This window comes from Gadus morhua, chromosome 13, assembly GCF_902167405.1.
Source record: "Gadus morhua chromosome 13, gadMor3.0, whole genome shotgun sequence".
In the NCBI taxonomy this organism is placed as follows: domain Eukaryota; kingdom Metazoa; phylum Chordata; class Actinopteri; order Gadiformes; family Gadidae; genus Gadus; species Gadus morhua.
The window spans coordinates 17,766,003-17,781,928 of record NC_044060.1 but is presented as its reverse complement, the minus strand read 5'-3'; the positions used below and the strand labels follow the sequence as shown (position 1 = coordinate 17,781,928).

General features: G+C 46.6%; 1 protein-coding gene across 3 annotated transcripts in view; it reads left to right on the top strand.

Annotated features, from left to right (window-relative positions):
• Positions 1-15,926, top strand: part of ndrg3a (ndrg family member 3a) — a 37,986-nt gene that overhangs the window by 592 nt on the left and 21,468 nt on the right. For all 3 annotated transcript variants that reach the window (XM_030373756.1, XM_030373754.1, XM_030373755.1), the window contains exon 2: positions 15,079-15,162. In XM_030373756.1, the coding sequence (XP_030229616.1) occupies positions 15,106-15,162 (57 nt within the window). In that variant the 5' untranslated portion in view covers positions 15,079-15,105. The remainder of the gene's footprint in view (positions 1-15,078; positions 15,163-15,926) is intronic.

Below are 15,926 nucleotides of genomic sequence, written 5' to 3'. Positions count from 1 at the left end.
ACCACGGTTACATTCCGTCGGTTGGATATGGTGGGGCTTCCCCACGATGTCAAACACGTATATCTCCATAGACCGCAGTTTATCATACTTGTGAGGAAAACCGACAAAAAAGCCGTTGCAATAAGGTATTTTTGGGTGGTATTTTGCAGTTTATTCCCGATCAACGTTACTGCTGAATACACGAGGCCTGTTTGACCTCCCCATCGTGTATCATGGATGTCTGTGCTCTGCTCTCAATAACCGGTTGCCTAGTGATCGCGTGTCCTTAGTGCACCACATGATCCGATGACAATGTCACTGGTCGCCATGCGAAGGTCATACAGGTGGACGTCTTCGGCAGTCTGGGCCCGGGCATGGTGTTTAAACTAGGGGGGATGGGGGAATCGTCTCGTCCAATCACTTTATCAATGCTGCATGTCCCGTTTCCGGTGGGGATGGGATAACGTTTACTCAACAAACACCAACTGCCATTTGTTGCTGCTCAAAACACCGCTACGTATAGTCAAAACAAATACATTTTAATCCCATATATTGGGCTGCCTATCTGCAGTAAAAGTAGAGCTCTATTTACTTTGTTTTCAGTATAGGCCTTAACTACTTAGTTATATGTAACAGGCCCACCTGTTAATGATCACACCTGAATAAGCCCTACCCAGAGGGAGTGTCCACTCAGGTTGATTATTAAGCCAGTCCAGTTTATCATTATCTATGGTAGAAAGTCTTATTCTAGTGTTATGTTGTTTCCATTTTTCTATTGACTAATGTTCTCTATCACACCAGAAATGAAAGAGTGAGATTTTCTTTAATGGTCTTAATATCCCTCACGTTAATAACAACAAACGTAATTTGTTCAACAACAAACAACTCTTTCTAAAGTTGGACCAACAGGAGGGGATTTAAGCATTAATTTACGACTACTGTTGCCACTACAGTAAAGGATTCTCTTAGGGAATTCCTGGGGATTAATGTCAGGAAGGATGCCTGTTGAAAGCCTATCGCTGTAATTAAGCAATGTTGCTGACAGGCAGACAGCCAGCCCCATTTTCTCTTCCTCTCACCTCAGCATCCTTGTCTCTGGCTATCTGCTGCGTGTCAGTGCTCGAGGCCATTACAAACAGATATCCGGCCAAACGACGAGACAGTACACTCGACTTGTCCACTCGTCCGTAAAACAACCCTGCATCAGCAGCTGATCCTCATTCTTATAGCACTCCCTTGTTTTGTACTCGCCTGTTGTGGCCATTTTGTAAAACCAACAATCAAAGTAATGGTGTTTTCTGTGTGCCATCATGGCCAAATGGTTGTGATGTAAGCTAGGAGGATTGTGTTCCTTCTGTGGAAAATGTTCTATTTGCTCTTTGGGACCATGGATTTTGCTGTGGTTATTTTGGTGTTTTATAAAGTGTTTTTTCCAGTCTAGACCATTATGTACAGTGGCCTTTAGCTTCAGTAAAGCTGAGCGGAAAGAAGTTTCTGCTGAGGTGTAGGCTATTTCAAGGTAACAAGAAAAGTGTTCTCTGTGATCACTGCCAAGCACTGTACCTGGTGTTCAAGCTTACCTTTCCCTGCTCTTATGTCATTATTCCGTTTTCTTTCTCTCACTTATGGAGTCTGTATAGGGCTGAGTTAATGGCCAGAAATACATAAGATCATCATTTGTTATCCAAGGTAAATGGATTGGGCATTTCTAGCATGTAATTGAGTCCTTTTTTCCAAAAACAATGTACATTTGGTGGACCTAATTCTGCATATGAATAAACCAAAACACACAGGAACATACTTAACTTTTTCACATAGATATTGCATCAGGTCAGAGAGCATCAGCAGGCTGCATGGACTCATCCAAGGCCAGAGAGCTCTATGGTAATTCCTGCCGGTTGGCTGTAGCTTTTCGTCTCGGATACTAGCAAAACTGTCTGGCAAGGTGTGTGTGTGTGTGTGTGTGTGTGTGTGTGTGTGTGTGTGTGTGTGTCAGGTGGCAAGCTTGTTGATCTAAAGTAATGGGATGCGATCCAAGTTCTGGACGTCGGCGCTCCTTGTATATATCTTTTCCCCCCCCACTGTCACTATGCATTTAAGATAATGTGGATCTTAATACACACGATATAGCGAGCAGGGCAACAGGGGATTCCTTGCGGCGTCCATTCTCCTTCATTTTTATCTCTGATTCAAGTCAAGATAATCAAGTTTGGCTTAGTTTGAAATATCAAGCACTGCAGTCAGTGCCTTACTTTTACTGTCCATTCTTTCACAGCCACGACCTGGGAGCTCTCTTAAACAAAGTTTTGGTCCAAGCATGAAATAGAAAATGCGTGCTCGTGGAATTTCCAACGCGGCACACATGCTAACCACAGAGGTATTGGTCTACCACACACTGATTTCTAGATGATTTCCTTTCCATAATATTTCAGGCAAGGGAAGGTCCAAGAAATGGTAATGCTACTAAAGTGGTGATTGGAGCAGCCCACGGTACTGTCCCCAGTCGTATGCCAAACCAAGCAATTTCTTCTTCCATTTTCTGCTTCCCCAGGAGCATTTCAGAATTCAGATGCGTTTCACGGCGTAATGAATCGTTATGTCCTCACTTATGAGTAAACGGCACTCGAGGGGGGGGGGGGGGTATTTTCAGGGCGGAGTGTTGGGGTATGGGTTAGGGGGGATTAGGTGGACAGCAGCATCAGTCATGCATGTTTTGCATGCAGGAGGCCGAGCCAATCGATATGAGGGAGAAGAAACTGCCGGTTCGTCTCGCACGGCTTCCATTTCCATTAGTGGCATTCCTTCCTTATAACCCTGGATGTACTGTCCTGACAATGGTTTCAACCTGGCTCAATGTGTGTATGAGCGATCCGAGTATCCCCTATCCCCCTCATTCATTGAGGCAGGGGATGGATTATTCAAGGTCTGCTCCAAATGGTTGTTTATGTGATTGAGGGCCGATGTGTGTTGGCCAATAAGCATTCACAATCGGGGGTGGAATGCCTAGTTGACGAGAAGATAATTGTACATTCAAACGATGTGGAAAAAGTCAGGTCATTGCCATGGCGGCAGTGATTTAGTATAAAGAGGGAGGTTCGGTCTGGCTTTGCCCTTCTATGGTTGCCAAGGACACGGCAACCATATGCAACCTATGCACTGTAATTGATAGGCGTGAGGAGGGGGAACAGAATGGAATAGTCCACCCCCACGTTTATGCCTAGGGAAAAAAGAGTTGCCTCGCATTCATTGTGGATGTGGAGCCTGCTAGGCATGGCTCTATGGAGACAGGGTGCCCACACTTCATTAATATTCAATTCAATTCAATTCAATTTTATTTATATAGCCCTTAATCACCATTACAGTCTCAAAGGGCTTTAACAGGCCAAATATTTGTGACACCCCCCTTTACCCATGCCCCCACACGGGCAAGAAAAAACTCCCTTGAATCAGCAAGGAAGAAATCTTGAGAAGAAACGCAGTGTAGGGGATCCCTTCTTCCAGGGATGGTCAGGAGTGCAATGGGTGCCACAATTGGCATACAGGTAAATACATGTACATCATATTAAAATGGTGATGGGGTTCTGGCCGGTTATCCATAAGGAGAGTCCAGGCATCCAGTCCAGCACCCGCAGCACGCTACAACTGACAGAAAAGTGAATTAGAACGGGAAAGTACATAGTGGGAATGTATAATGTAATAAGAAAAGCACAAGCAGACAGAGTAGTCTTCACTACGCATCTGTTGTTTTCACACTCCAAATGCAAGATTGTAGAGGTGCGTTTTGAGCTTCCCTTTGAATAGCTCCACAGAGTCAGCTTCCCTGATCGCTGATGGCAGCCTATTCCATAGAAAGGGGGCTCGATAGGCAAACGCTCTCTGTCCAGCCGATTTCTTTTTAACCTTCGGCAATGAAAGAAGGCCGGCTCCCGAAGACCGGAGAGACCGAGAAGGACTATAAGGAATGATCAGGTCCTTCAGGTACAATGGAGATAGTCCATGCAAGGCTTTATAGGTCAGCAATAGCACCTTAAAGTCTGATCTGAAAGTTATTGGTAGCCAATGTAAAGAGGCGAGAATAGGTGTAATATGATCAAACTTTCTCGTTCTGGTCAGCAATCTAGCTGCCGCATTGTGTACCAGCTGTAGACTCTTTATAGTAGAGTTCGGTAATCCCGAGAACAATGCATTGCAATAGTCCAGTCTTGACGAGACAAACGCATGAATCAGTGTCTCTGCATCCACTTCAGATAACATTGATCTGATTCTTGCAATGTTTCTCAAATGGAAAAAGGCAATTCTAGTTATACTTCTTATATGCTGATCAAAGCATAGTTGAGGGTCAAACAAGACACCAAGATTTCTGACGGATGCACTCTGTGGGATGGCGAAGCCATCCAACCACAGAGAGACATCCTCAAACTTTTCCCGGTCCCGCTTCGAGCCGATAATCATCAGCTCCGTCTTCCCAGAATTAAGCTGTAGGAAGTTTTGTGACATCCAGCCCTTCACAGCAGCCAAACAAGACTCAACCTTTTGAATCTGGGCAGAATCCCCGGAATCTACAGGAATGTAGAGCTGGGTGTCATCCGCATAGCAATGGAAACTAATTCCGAAGCCGCGGATAACGTCACCGAGGGGAAGCATATAAATTGCAAAAAGCAATGGACCAAGAACCGACCCTTGTGGTACGCCAAAGCGCAACTTACAATGCTTCGATTCTGCACCCTCATGAAGCACAAATTGGGTTCTATCTGTGAGGTACGATTCAAGCCAACCAAGAGCCGTACCCCCGAAACCAACATAGTGTTCAAGACGGTGGAGAAGAGTGCTATGGTCAATCGTATCAAACGCAGCGCTCAGATCCAACATCACAAGCATTGTGCTTGTATTTTTATCCAAAGCAAGAAGGATGTCATTTACAACTCTTGTAATAGCAGTTTCAGTTGAGTGGAAATTCCTGAACCCCGACTGGAAAGGTTCGAAGAGATTATTCCTCGCCAAATAGTCAACAATTTGCTTTGCTACAATCCTTTCCAGTACCTTAGACAAGAAGGGCAGATTCGATATAGGCCGATAGTTCCTGACTAATTCAGGATCTAGGCCAGGCTTTTTAAGTAGCGGTTTTAACACCGCAGCCTTGAAATTGGAAGGAACAATTCCTGTTGAAAACGAAAGATTCATAAGCAAGAGGATAACAGGCCCCACCGTTGGAAAAAGATCCTTAAGAACCCTAGAAGGGAGCGGATCCAACACACAAGTTGTTGGCTTTGAGGCCTTTATCACCCTTTCAAGTTCCACCAAGGAAATCGCCTTAAACTCCAAAAGAGTTGCGTCGGAATTCACCATCCTATTTGGCAGAACCCCATCCTGCCCCACAGGATGTGTAGGATTAGCTACCTCAGTTTGTCTTGCCCTAGCATCGTTGGTGCCGACATGAACTACAATGTTGTCGAAGCTAATGTCGGTGTTTGGTGCATCTAATCTAACTCCGTATGAGGTCTCACCGCATGTTAGCACCCTAAGTTTAGCTTCAATGTCGGGAGCCCTGGCCCCGGGTAGGCAAATAACTGTCGCTGGCGAGTGTAGCCTAACTTTACGTGTAACAGAGTCACCTATGACTAGCGTTTCTACCCCCGAAAAAGACTTGCGAGGCAGGGTACTGACCGCAACCTGCCTCGCAAGTGGTGCTGCCGACAGGATTGCCTTGACGGAGTCACTGCTAACGATAGCGTTAGCTCCACGAGTCCGCCTGGCGGGTCTCTTCTCTATACTTTCTGGAATATCTGTTTTCTCAACGCTCGCTACCCTTTTATCCTCTAACTGAGAGATACGTCTCTCTAACAGAGCTATCTTATCAATGAGAAAGGCAGAGCAAGGACAGTCCCAATCCATGCTTACCGTGGTTGATGCAGACGGAGCTCCAGCGAAGAAGCAGCGAATACAATACAGAGTATGCAGAACAGGTCACAGATATAAATACCGAAAAGTAGATACAAACCGAGATAGCAGGTCGACGCTAAGCGTCCTGCTAACCAAACCAAACAAACCAAACCAAGCCGGCTACCCGGAAGTTGCGTCTGCGGCGTCACACGGCAGCCTCGGGTCAGCCTGTGGAGAGAGAGCACAGGTTACACAGGTTACACAATGCTCGATACAATGCACTTCCTTGGTCTGAACAGGTCACGTAGCAGAGAGCTGGTCACGTAGCAGAGACAAAGGAGACATACTAACATACTAACTATCCACTATCCATTCCAAATATACAGTGTCTGGCCACAGCATCTTTCAGAGCAAGGACAGTAAATACTGTTACGGGCTTTAACATGGGCCTTATGGTTGCCAATAATGAAACTCTGCTGCAGGTTCAAGTCCTTATATTATAGGGCGTGTTGGTGAACTAACAACCTGGTCTAACCCGTTTATGCTTCTTTCCCCCCATTACATGTTGGTCAGTTCAGCCACGTCCCTAGAGCTTTGACGTAAGCCTTCAACCAAAGATCTTTTTTTAGATTTTTGGAAAGTCAACCCAAAACTGTTCTCATTTATCATGCGCTTCTTTTTCCTCCAATGGTCTCTTCAGGCTGGCTCAGGGACGCAGAAGAGTTCACCACGGTAGGCCCAGTGATGCTTGCAGCTAGTGTAGCCTTTATTATTCAGGAGGACAGGTAGTTTATTAGCTACCCGTAGTGTGAGGCCTGACAGGCATGTCCGTTCGGCTGTATTTATATCTGAGTGATGGGGTGACAAGACCGAAGCACTAGCATTGTACATAGCCATGCTCATACTTCTCTCTCTCTCTCTCTGTCTGTGTCTGTGTGTGTGTGTGTGTGTGTGTGTGTGTGTGTGTGTGTGTGTGTGTGTGTGTGTGTGTGTGTGTGTGTGTGTGTGTGTGTGTGTGTGTGTGTGTGGTCTTGCTACGCTGCTTTACCTCTGTGTGTGTGAGACCGGGCCTATTGATCCCTCTGTGATTTACCCCATGTAGCTCCACCGTCCAAATCTCTTCAAGTCTGTGTCTGCTCTCGGTTCTCGGGCCATTCCTCATCGGTTGTTGGAAAGCATCAGACAACGCTTTGACGTTCCAGGGGTTCTTGGTGAAGTTTGGGGAGATGATTTAAAATCTTGTTTCATTATGTTGTTTGTCTCTGGGCTGTGGTGGCATATGGCTCCTTTGAATAGCTTGGATGCGCTAATGTTTGTCCCTAATGTGTGCGCGTGCTTTTTGTTGTGCAGATATAAGTTCATAAGATGACATTTAAGAGCAAGAGACAGGGGATGGACGCACGCAAACCCTCTATCATATTCAATCGCATTCGGACAAAATAGAAACCCCATCGTTAAAGAGAAAAAAGACGGCTCCTTGTCGTACCCGAACCATGACTTATAGACGAGCCCCGAAATAGACCACCAGGATTGAGTCCCGGCAAAATGTACCGGTACGCATTGTGGAGCAAACAGCGGGATGTTTCGTCTGGCGGTCAATCGACCCACTGAGGATGCTCGCTTGCGTGCCACACTCATACAAAATGCATACTGGCCCCTTATACGTGCTTGTTCGAAAAGATAAACGGGGGAGTTCCCCGCTTTCTGGGCTGACGCGTCACCTTGGAAGGGCCGATATTGTCCTTGTGCCTCAAGGTTTCCATTCAAACCGTTCTCCAGGTTATTTTATAGGTAATAGTGTGGGCCTTAGAGTGGTTGGGTGTGCACGGATGATGTGAGTAGATATGAGGTAATAAAGCAGTAAATCAATACAGCCGTTAATGCTTCTTGGCTTGTGAGACCACTGGAGGAGGGAATACCGCACTCCCCCAGGAATAATGCAATTCTTTAAAAGCCTTGAGAGCGAAATAAGAGTAGTCAGAGAGAGAGAGAGAGATAGAAGTAGAGGGAGAGAGATTGGATGGGGGGGGGGGGGGGGGAATGGGGCCTCCCTGTTTAGTTTTTTGGCAGACTGGTGTGAGCAATGGCTTATGGATTGTATGCCAGTGACTGAGTTACTCCAGAAATAAAAACACACGCACACATGCCATATAGTGTGACGGTTAGGATTTGTTCCATCCTGCATGAAGAGAGGGGATCAGGATTAGCAGCTCCATGCTGTACTAGTTGGATGACGGTGATTAAGACTGATGTCTGGCAGCGCATCTGAAGAGACAAAGACCCAGAAAAAACTTGATTGGATCTAAGGACACAGAACGCAAGGTCATTGGTCCTTGGTTCCCTCCCCTCCCCACGCGGCTCACCCTCTCTCCTCCTGCTTTGTCTGGGGGAGGGGTCGTGTGTGTTTATCCAATCTGATATATTCACGTCATGTTGCCTGAACACCAATCGCTGCTGCTTTTTCTTTATCCATTTGAGTGATTGTTGCTCCGAGATATTCTAATGTCGCAGGATATTGAACCTCAAAGCGACTGTGGCAGTCTGTGTCTGACTGGGCTGTGTCGTCTGTTTTTCCACCGAGGAGACGATGAGTTAATTATAGTAATGCAGCATTTATAAAATCCAGGAAATAAGAAAAATGTCTGGCAGGATCAAGGCAGGCCTTGTTTTAACAACTATCTCAAAATAGACTCTCTGCGAGAACAAACGACCTGTCACCAGGTTTACTGCCCACCCGGATCAATTTTTGGCTCCCTCAAAGGGACCGTAAGGTGTTCTGCAATTCACCTCCCTCTGAAAATAAAAAAACCTGATCTATTTATTTATAGACTGACACATAATGTCTTTGCAAGCTCTGCAGTGTTTCTGTCGAAACTAGATTAGTGTAGTTGGAGTACAACTTTGTCTGTGAATGAGTTTGTATAAACACTAAACAGACATATTTATTACATATCTTGCCACCTTATCGGCACCAAATCTTGACGAAAGGAGAAGACTCGAGCAGTTTTGTCTTTCTGGTGTTTAAACAGAGGAAGTTGGGTGTTTTTTCTGGTCATCTCTGGGGAGAGGCCTGTGTGAGTGCACTGAGCCTCAGGAGTGCATCCTGTGCTGTGATTAGAGTTTGGGAGCACAGGCGGCATCGGGCATGTTTTCCCCAATCTACCTCAAGTGGACGTGTTGTCCCACAGTTCCATCCCACAATGCCATCCCCTCCACCACCGCCCCAAAGGCTAAGCACCTCCATCTACATCCTCATCACCCCCACACATTTCACCATCCCCTCAATCCCAATCACCTCTTCCTCAATAACCATCACCTCCACTTACTTCATCACCATTTATTTTACCGCCACCTTTATCATCTCCCTACTCCGGAGGCTGATAGTATGATCATGGCATGGCAAGCATGAAGAGTGTTCACAATAATGATGGTTATCACAATATACTGTAAATGAATAAATATATGGACATTTCCAGCAATAATTCTTCCCAAATTGGGTGGCCACCGAGTCGTTACATTTTTGTATCCTCTCAGCATGTATCTGATGCTTTTAACCTATACCTGATGTGCTGTTTTTCAACCCTCATATTTTCTTATTCATTTTGTATCTTTTCTGTGGTAAGGGTTCAAGTTCTACAGGTTCAACCTTTCTTTATAGATTAACGTGGCCGGACAGAACAGAACATAGTTGATGCAAATTAGGTGATTAGCGGCCTCTGTAGGACGGTACCATTTATTAGCCCCCACTAAGTTATGTTTCTGGCATAATTACATTTCTATACAACTATACTTTTTCGTCAACTTGACTATTCAATTATTGCGGAAGCAAAGAGTCCCAGTACGAACTTGCATGAATAATTAACGTCCCCCATTCCTATTATAATTATCCTGCCCCACTGGGGATAGGGGGGAGGGGGAGAAAGATGCCAAATGGAGGGATATTTCCATTGTGTTCATCTTACCAAACGATTCCCCGGTTAGAGTAGTTAAGCTGGAACTGAGCCCCCCACTCCCTTGCCCGGGACTGTTTTACTCTGACTGGATTACTGTGCCTCACTGTAAACACAGGCTCAGTCACTGGGGCAGACAGAAGGGGAGACGAGGCTCTAGCTGTACATGAGCTCTGGGGAGATGCAGGGGGAACTTGCTTAAGGCCCTAAGGCCAAATTATACCTCTGTAGTGGAATAGCTCTGAGTACTCACTGTGGGTTTAGTAGATCACAGGTGAAGCCCGTTGGGGCTGTCGCCGGAGTTTACCTCTAAAGGAAATGTAACCATACGTCAGGGCAGGGGTTTGGCCCCCCACTCTTTTCTGCTATGTTTTTTGTTTCTTTCATGACGGACTGTTACACATATTTGGATAGTACGACACATCACCTTCACAATATAAAGACCACCAGATGTCCCAAAATGTATGACCTCATGTATTTTTGGCAGACTACACCGGCTAGGAAAACCACGGCATACCTACAGTGACTATTTGATGCAGAGGTGGGGCTTTAGGCAATATGCCTGATGAAAGGGGGGAGGTGGAGTAGCCCCATGGATGCAGGTTGAAGTGATGTGTGCGGACAGAGGTTCAGCGCAGCGCAGCATTGCTTGTAGGCAGGCAAAGACCATCTCTGTATTTTTTCCTTTGGCCTATTTTCCACCTATATATTTGCTTTGTTGTTGTTTGTTTTCTTGTTGACTTCAAGCTTGAGTGTGAGTTAATTAAAGATCAGCGGCCCAGAGTGAGCACAGCCAACCTTGTGTTCTGCACTAATTGGCCACGTCATTAAAATAATTTCCCTCAACGTGAAGGCAGACTTGCAGACAACACTGCAGGGTAGGGCTGTTTGCTTTGAACTTCTGCAAAAATTGCCGGTTGTAATCATCATCTCCACCTTCTTCCTCTTCTGCAAGCTTTATAGAAAGGCGTTTCACTTCAACCCAATATCTGAATAATGGCGTGACACACAACAACCTGCGTAATGGGCACTATTTCCTGGAGATTTAAATGATCAGTTTAAATAGTGTTGATACATATATCTTGCATACAAGCTATCACTTTCTCTGAAATGGTGGAACATGATTAGAGGTCACCTCCCATAAAGGGGAGAGTCATCACTGCACATCAGTCACTATGATGCTGACTGAGTTACCAGAGTCAGAGGTCACCGTACCAAGAAGGTGTGTGTGTGTGTGTGTGTGTGTGTGGGGGGGTGGGTGGGTGGGTGGGTGGGTGGGTGGGTGGGTGGGTGGTGTGTGTGTCAATCGATTATGACGATGCTAATGTTAGCTGTTTCCCCGTTGCCATGGTGAATCTGTTGCAGTGTTTAAGAGGAGACGAGAGGTGCCTAAGGAAGAGTAGAGGGTGGGGATGAGGGGGGGAAGGGGTCAACAGCCTCACAACTGGGCTAGTGGTCGTCAATCATGGAGCCTTCCAGGACTTAGTCACAGCCCAAGGTGAGATGGAGATGGATTGACCTAGAAAGAGAGGGTGGTGGTGGTGGGTGGGGGAGATGACTGATCATCCAGATGATGCTACCGCTGACGTGGCTACAGGACTGCCTCATGTTCACGCAGCATTGTGAGGAAAGAGTGGGAGGATACGGGAAGACCTTCGTCCCCCAGCTGCCATGTTTAGGCTGATCTTCCGTGAAGGTTGCCCTTTGCCTCACGTGGGACTGTGGCGTGCCTAGGCTTGTCTCCTGTGGTTTTCCTCCGACATGGCTTCTTACCCAACATCCTCATGCGTTGTTGTCAATGCTGTTTTGCTCTTTGCCAACCATTTGTTCCAGCACCTCCCTTGTCCGGAATGGGTCGGCGTGATATTTTTTGAGATTTCCCGTTGTCTAGATGTAGTTCCATTTAGGAAACAACCTGACCCTGACAAAGGAATGGGATACTTCTGTTTGAGCACCAGTGTCTAATTTCTGTGCCTTTTTGTTTGTCCGGGGAAATTGGATGTTGTAGCTCTTAAAGCCGGTGTCTGTATGATTGTATGACTCCATCATACAAGCAAACGCTCACACTGCACTGCCACTACCACATGTCAATTATTTCTCTTTTGACGTAGCATGTTTACAAAATAACATGTGGCGGGGTGTAACGGACATTTCACAAGCAGCTCTTCAGTCCCCTCATCTATTCTATTAACTGTGCTGGATGCGCTCCTCTTTATTTTTTCCCCCCCCATTTCTCCTCGGCTCACATTGGCCCCATGGGGCTGGCCCAGCTTAGAATAAACATGGGCTGCTAGCTAGCTTTGTCTCTATGGCAACCACTGTGCATGCTGCACCGCAGAGCAGCGTCGATGGGGCTGCTGAGGGGCTGAGAGATGCACACTGTTGGATGCGGGTTTCAATGGGGTACCGCTGTCCTTCTGCTCGATGTCCTACAAGGTTAAGTGCATTTCCAGATGTGCGAAGGCCTCCGAAATGGAGGGGGGGAGGGGTTATTTCAGGTCAAAATCGTTTGGATGTACCCTAGCGGGAGAAGCACTCGTACCCCCCCAGGTACCGTACCGTACCTGGGGGGGTGGGTGGGTGGGGGTGTGTGTGTGTGTGTGTGTGTGTGTCCAGTGTGCTCCCCTGTTATCGAGACCCCTCGACCACCCCCACTCTATCCCCTCCCCCTGTTATGAGCCGGCTACGATTTCAGCGGCCTTTGCCTCTGTCCCACTTTCCGTGGCAGTCTGAGGAAGTGTTGGATTGATCCGGTCAATCGGCTCAATCCGCTCAAGCATGTAGACTATTTGTTTGCTTTTCCTCCCTGCTTCTCCACGGCCGCTTGTCTAAATATCATTAAGTTCTGCCCTTGAGCTGGATTTGTCAACGGGGATTTACCCCAGTTATTATTTCCACTCCCCAACGCTTGCTGTGCCCACCATTTTGTTGTTTCCTCCATTTGTTTCATGTTACACGAGAACCATGGCCATCGGAGACTGCTACCTCCTGCTGCTGACATTCATGTGTCACCAGTAGATGCCTGTCCACACATTTCTATACAGCGATCGCCCTGGCTGATTCCCGCTGACTTGACAACCCCCCCCCCCACACCACCACCTTCTCCACCCCTCCTGTTGTCAGATAACCGAACTGAAGGTTATCTGAAACCCTAAACTCAAGGTCGTCCAAGGCACGCTTTGGTAGCAACTAAACACGGTCCCAGCAGTACTTCAATGTTAAAGCAGAACTTCTGAGGGGGAGGCGGCACAGATCCTGGGCACGAAACCAAAATCTGCAAGTGGTGGAATTGCACCTTGTTTCCTGTTTTCATTACGAAAATATTTTACTGAAGAATACTAATTAGTATGCAGGGATGAATCTTTTAAAGCAGGATGTAAATTTGTCGATTTCTACCGGGGCTAAGTCTATGCGGTATTGATTTGAAACCTTAAGGACACTTTTCTTACGGTTTACTGCTACTGCTGGCCGAGAGTGTTTGCTAATAATTACGTGCTTGAAGGTCCCTGCCACCAGCAGCGTGGTCGGACTCTAAACTAATATGACATACCGGTAATAGTCAAAGGCCTCGGTCAGATATTTGAGCTTGTCGGCAATCCGTCATTGGATATTAATTTCAAGTCTGATTTGTGAGCCAGTACCAACTGGCTAGACATTTACTTATTCAAACCCTCCTGCCAGATGTTCATCTTAAGCCCCCTGCCATGGCAGACAGTGTGTAAACCAGAAGACGAGTCTCCGCTCTCCAAGGGCATTGAACTATAAGGAGGTACTGGGTGATGTCGAAGATCTTTCGCCTAGTGTAACTCAAACCACTGTGCTCCAGCAAGGTAACCAAAGCCCCTTGGCTTCCTGTTTACAGCTTTTATCGGCTGCTAACTACCAGAACGTGTGTGTGTGTGTGTGTGTGTGTGTGTGTGTGTGTGTGTGTGTGTGTGTGTGTGTGTGTGTGTGTGTGTGTGTGTGTGTGTGTGTGTGTGTGTGTGTGTGTGTGTGTGTGTGTGTGTGTGTTAAGAATGATGTTATTATGTGAGAAAATGGACTACAATAACCATATAATTTGTCAAAACATACTTTGAGTATAAAATAAAGTTCAAGAATACGTATCATTTAGCATTATTCCTTCTCCACATGAAGCCCTTCCCCATGTTCTTTGTCCTTGGTTGGATAATGTGTGTTACTGTCATTACTGTGTTAGTTCGAGTGTGTCTATAGCATGAGGAGATACCAATGCACACACCCCCAGGTGGCTCTGTGGCCCCTCAGACCAGGTATCTGGTGTCCAGAGAGCGGCCGAGACAGAGGGCGCGGCGGCCAACTGGCAGTAGCAGCAGGTCTCCAGTGGCCGCTTGTGATCGGATTCTGTTTCCTCGTTTGACATGCAGATAAACCAATAACAACACTGCCAGAGCTCCCCTGGATTCAGACGTGCATTTTTTCCCTACACCAGACAAGCTGGCTGCCTGTCACTGTAGGGCTATAGAGTATAAAAGTTTTTGTCCTGTCCTCCATCTCTAGGATTGATGCTATATAGACAAAGGCATCAGGGAAAATGATCAGGTCCAACGGGGCTGCGCTATGTTCGCATCCATTACAGTGCAAAAACAATCTACCAGATTTTGTCGGTATGTGTGCGCGCATCAGCTTTGTACTACACAGTGCTTGTGGATTCTTGTGCCAGGAGTATTGGAGCATTCACTGTCCTGTAAATCACTGCTGGTGAGATTCTGAAGTCGCTGATGCTTTTCTCATGTCTTATGGAGGCATTCTGTCTAAAGGATAACATTTCCTGTCACAGTAATGACCGCCGGAGGAGGAAATAAAGTGCTAAACAAGGTTGAGCTATGCTGGCTCGCAAACATTGATGAAAACCACTGTGTGATATTTTGAGCGAACTGGGGAGTATGACTTATTAACATTTATATTGTTTGTGAGCAGCGGCATACAAACCCGGGCAAAAATGGCATACTTTAGTAATTTTTTACATGGGTCCCCATCGGTCCATACCACCATGTTTCCGCCACAGCAGCCTACCTTCTTTGACCTCACCGCACTTGGAGAAACTTCTGAAGTCATTAAAGTCTTTATTCATGAATTGACTTACAGGTCATTTTTTTTCCTGAATGAATATGCTAAACCGCAATCATCGTTCACAGCCCTGCATACATCTCACCTCTCTGTGATTGCTCGACCAGTTGCTGGCGATTGATTGAAATTAATCTCTCTCTCTCTCTCACTCTCTCACTCTCTCTCACTCTCATATGGACAGAGCGCTTTACCGTCACCACACAGCAAGATGGAAGAGTTACAGGATGTCCAGCTGACCGAGATCAAACCCCTGCTAAACAATAAGGTGAGTTGATGCTGCTGGTGGTGGATGGGTGGGGGAGAGGTATTCAGGGTGCCGTGAGAGGTATGACCTATCAACATGCTGAGGCAACAGTGCCACGCATTCAACCGTCTCACGATTCCACACTGACACATTTGAGCTCTGCCCCCTGTGGCCATGGCAAGCATCTGCACACGATACTACATGCGCATTTCATGCGCGCTGCAACGCATGTTTGCCTTGCAGTTCCCTTCATCAAAGTGAATTATTCATATCTGCTTGGCTGTGGAAAATACTGTGGAAAGAAATCCAGGGCAGAGCGAGGCAATTTGAAATGGGGTGGAAAAAGGCACAGAGATAAACAGACAAACCGACAGACTGTGGGAAGAGGGAGGAGAAGAGGCAGACAAAGAGAAGGACCTAGAGCAAGACTGCGTCTTGGAGCAAGAGCGAATAAAGATCAGAGAACCGGGCTGAGACTCCTCAGCAAATTTCAAGAGCCAGCGAAGGACACAGGGAAGACGAGAGAACGGAAGGAAGCGGTGGCAGATCTTAAGCTAGCTCCATCATTAAATTACCTTCCTTCTCTTCCTCATCAATGTACCCGTGTGGGTGTGTGCCTGGCTGGCATGATATTCATTCCAAGCTTCACAGGGGGTTGCTGGCTGTTGGGGCTGGGGGTGTGGGGGGGACAGGTGGCAGGCATGGATGTGGAAGAGCCACTGACATCAATCCACCAGGCATGAATATTATGGATTTCTTCTTTATTTGTACTTGGTTCTACTGGC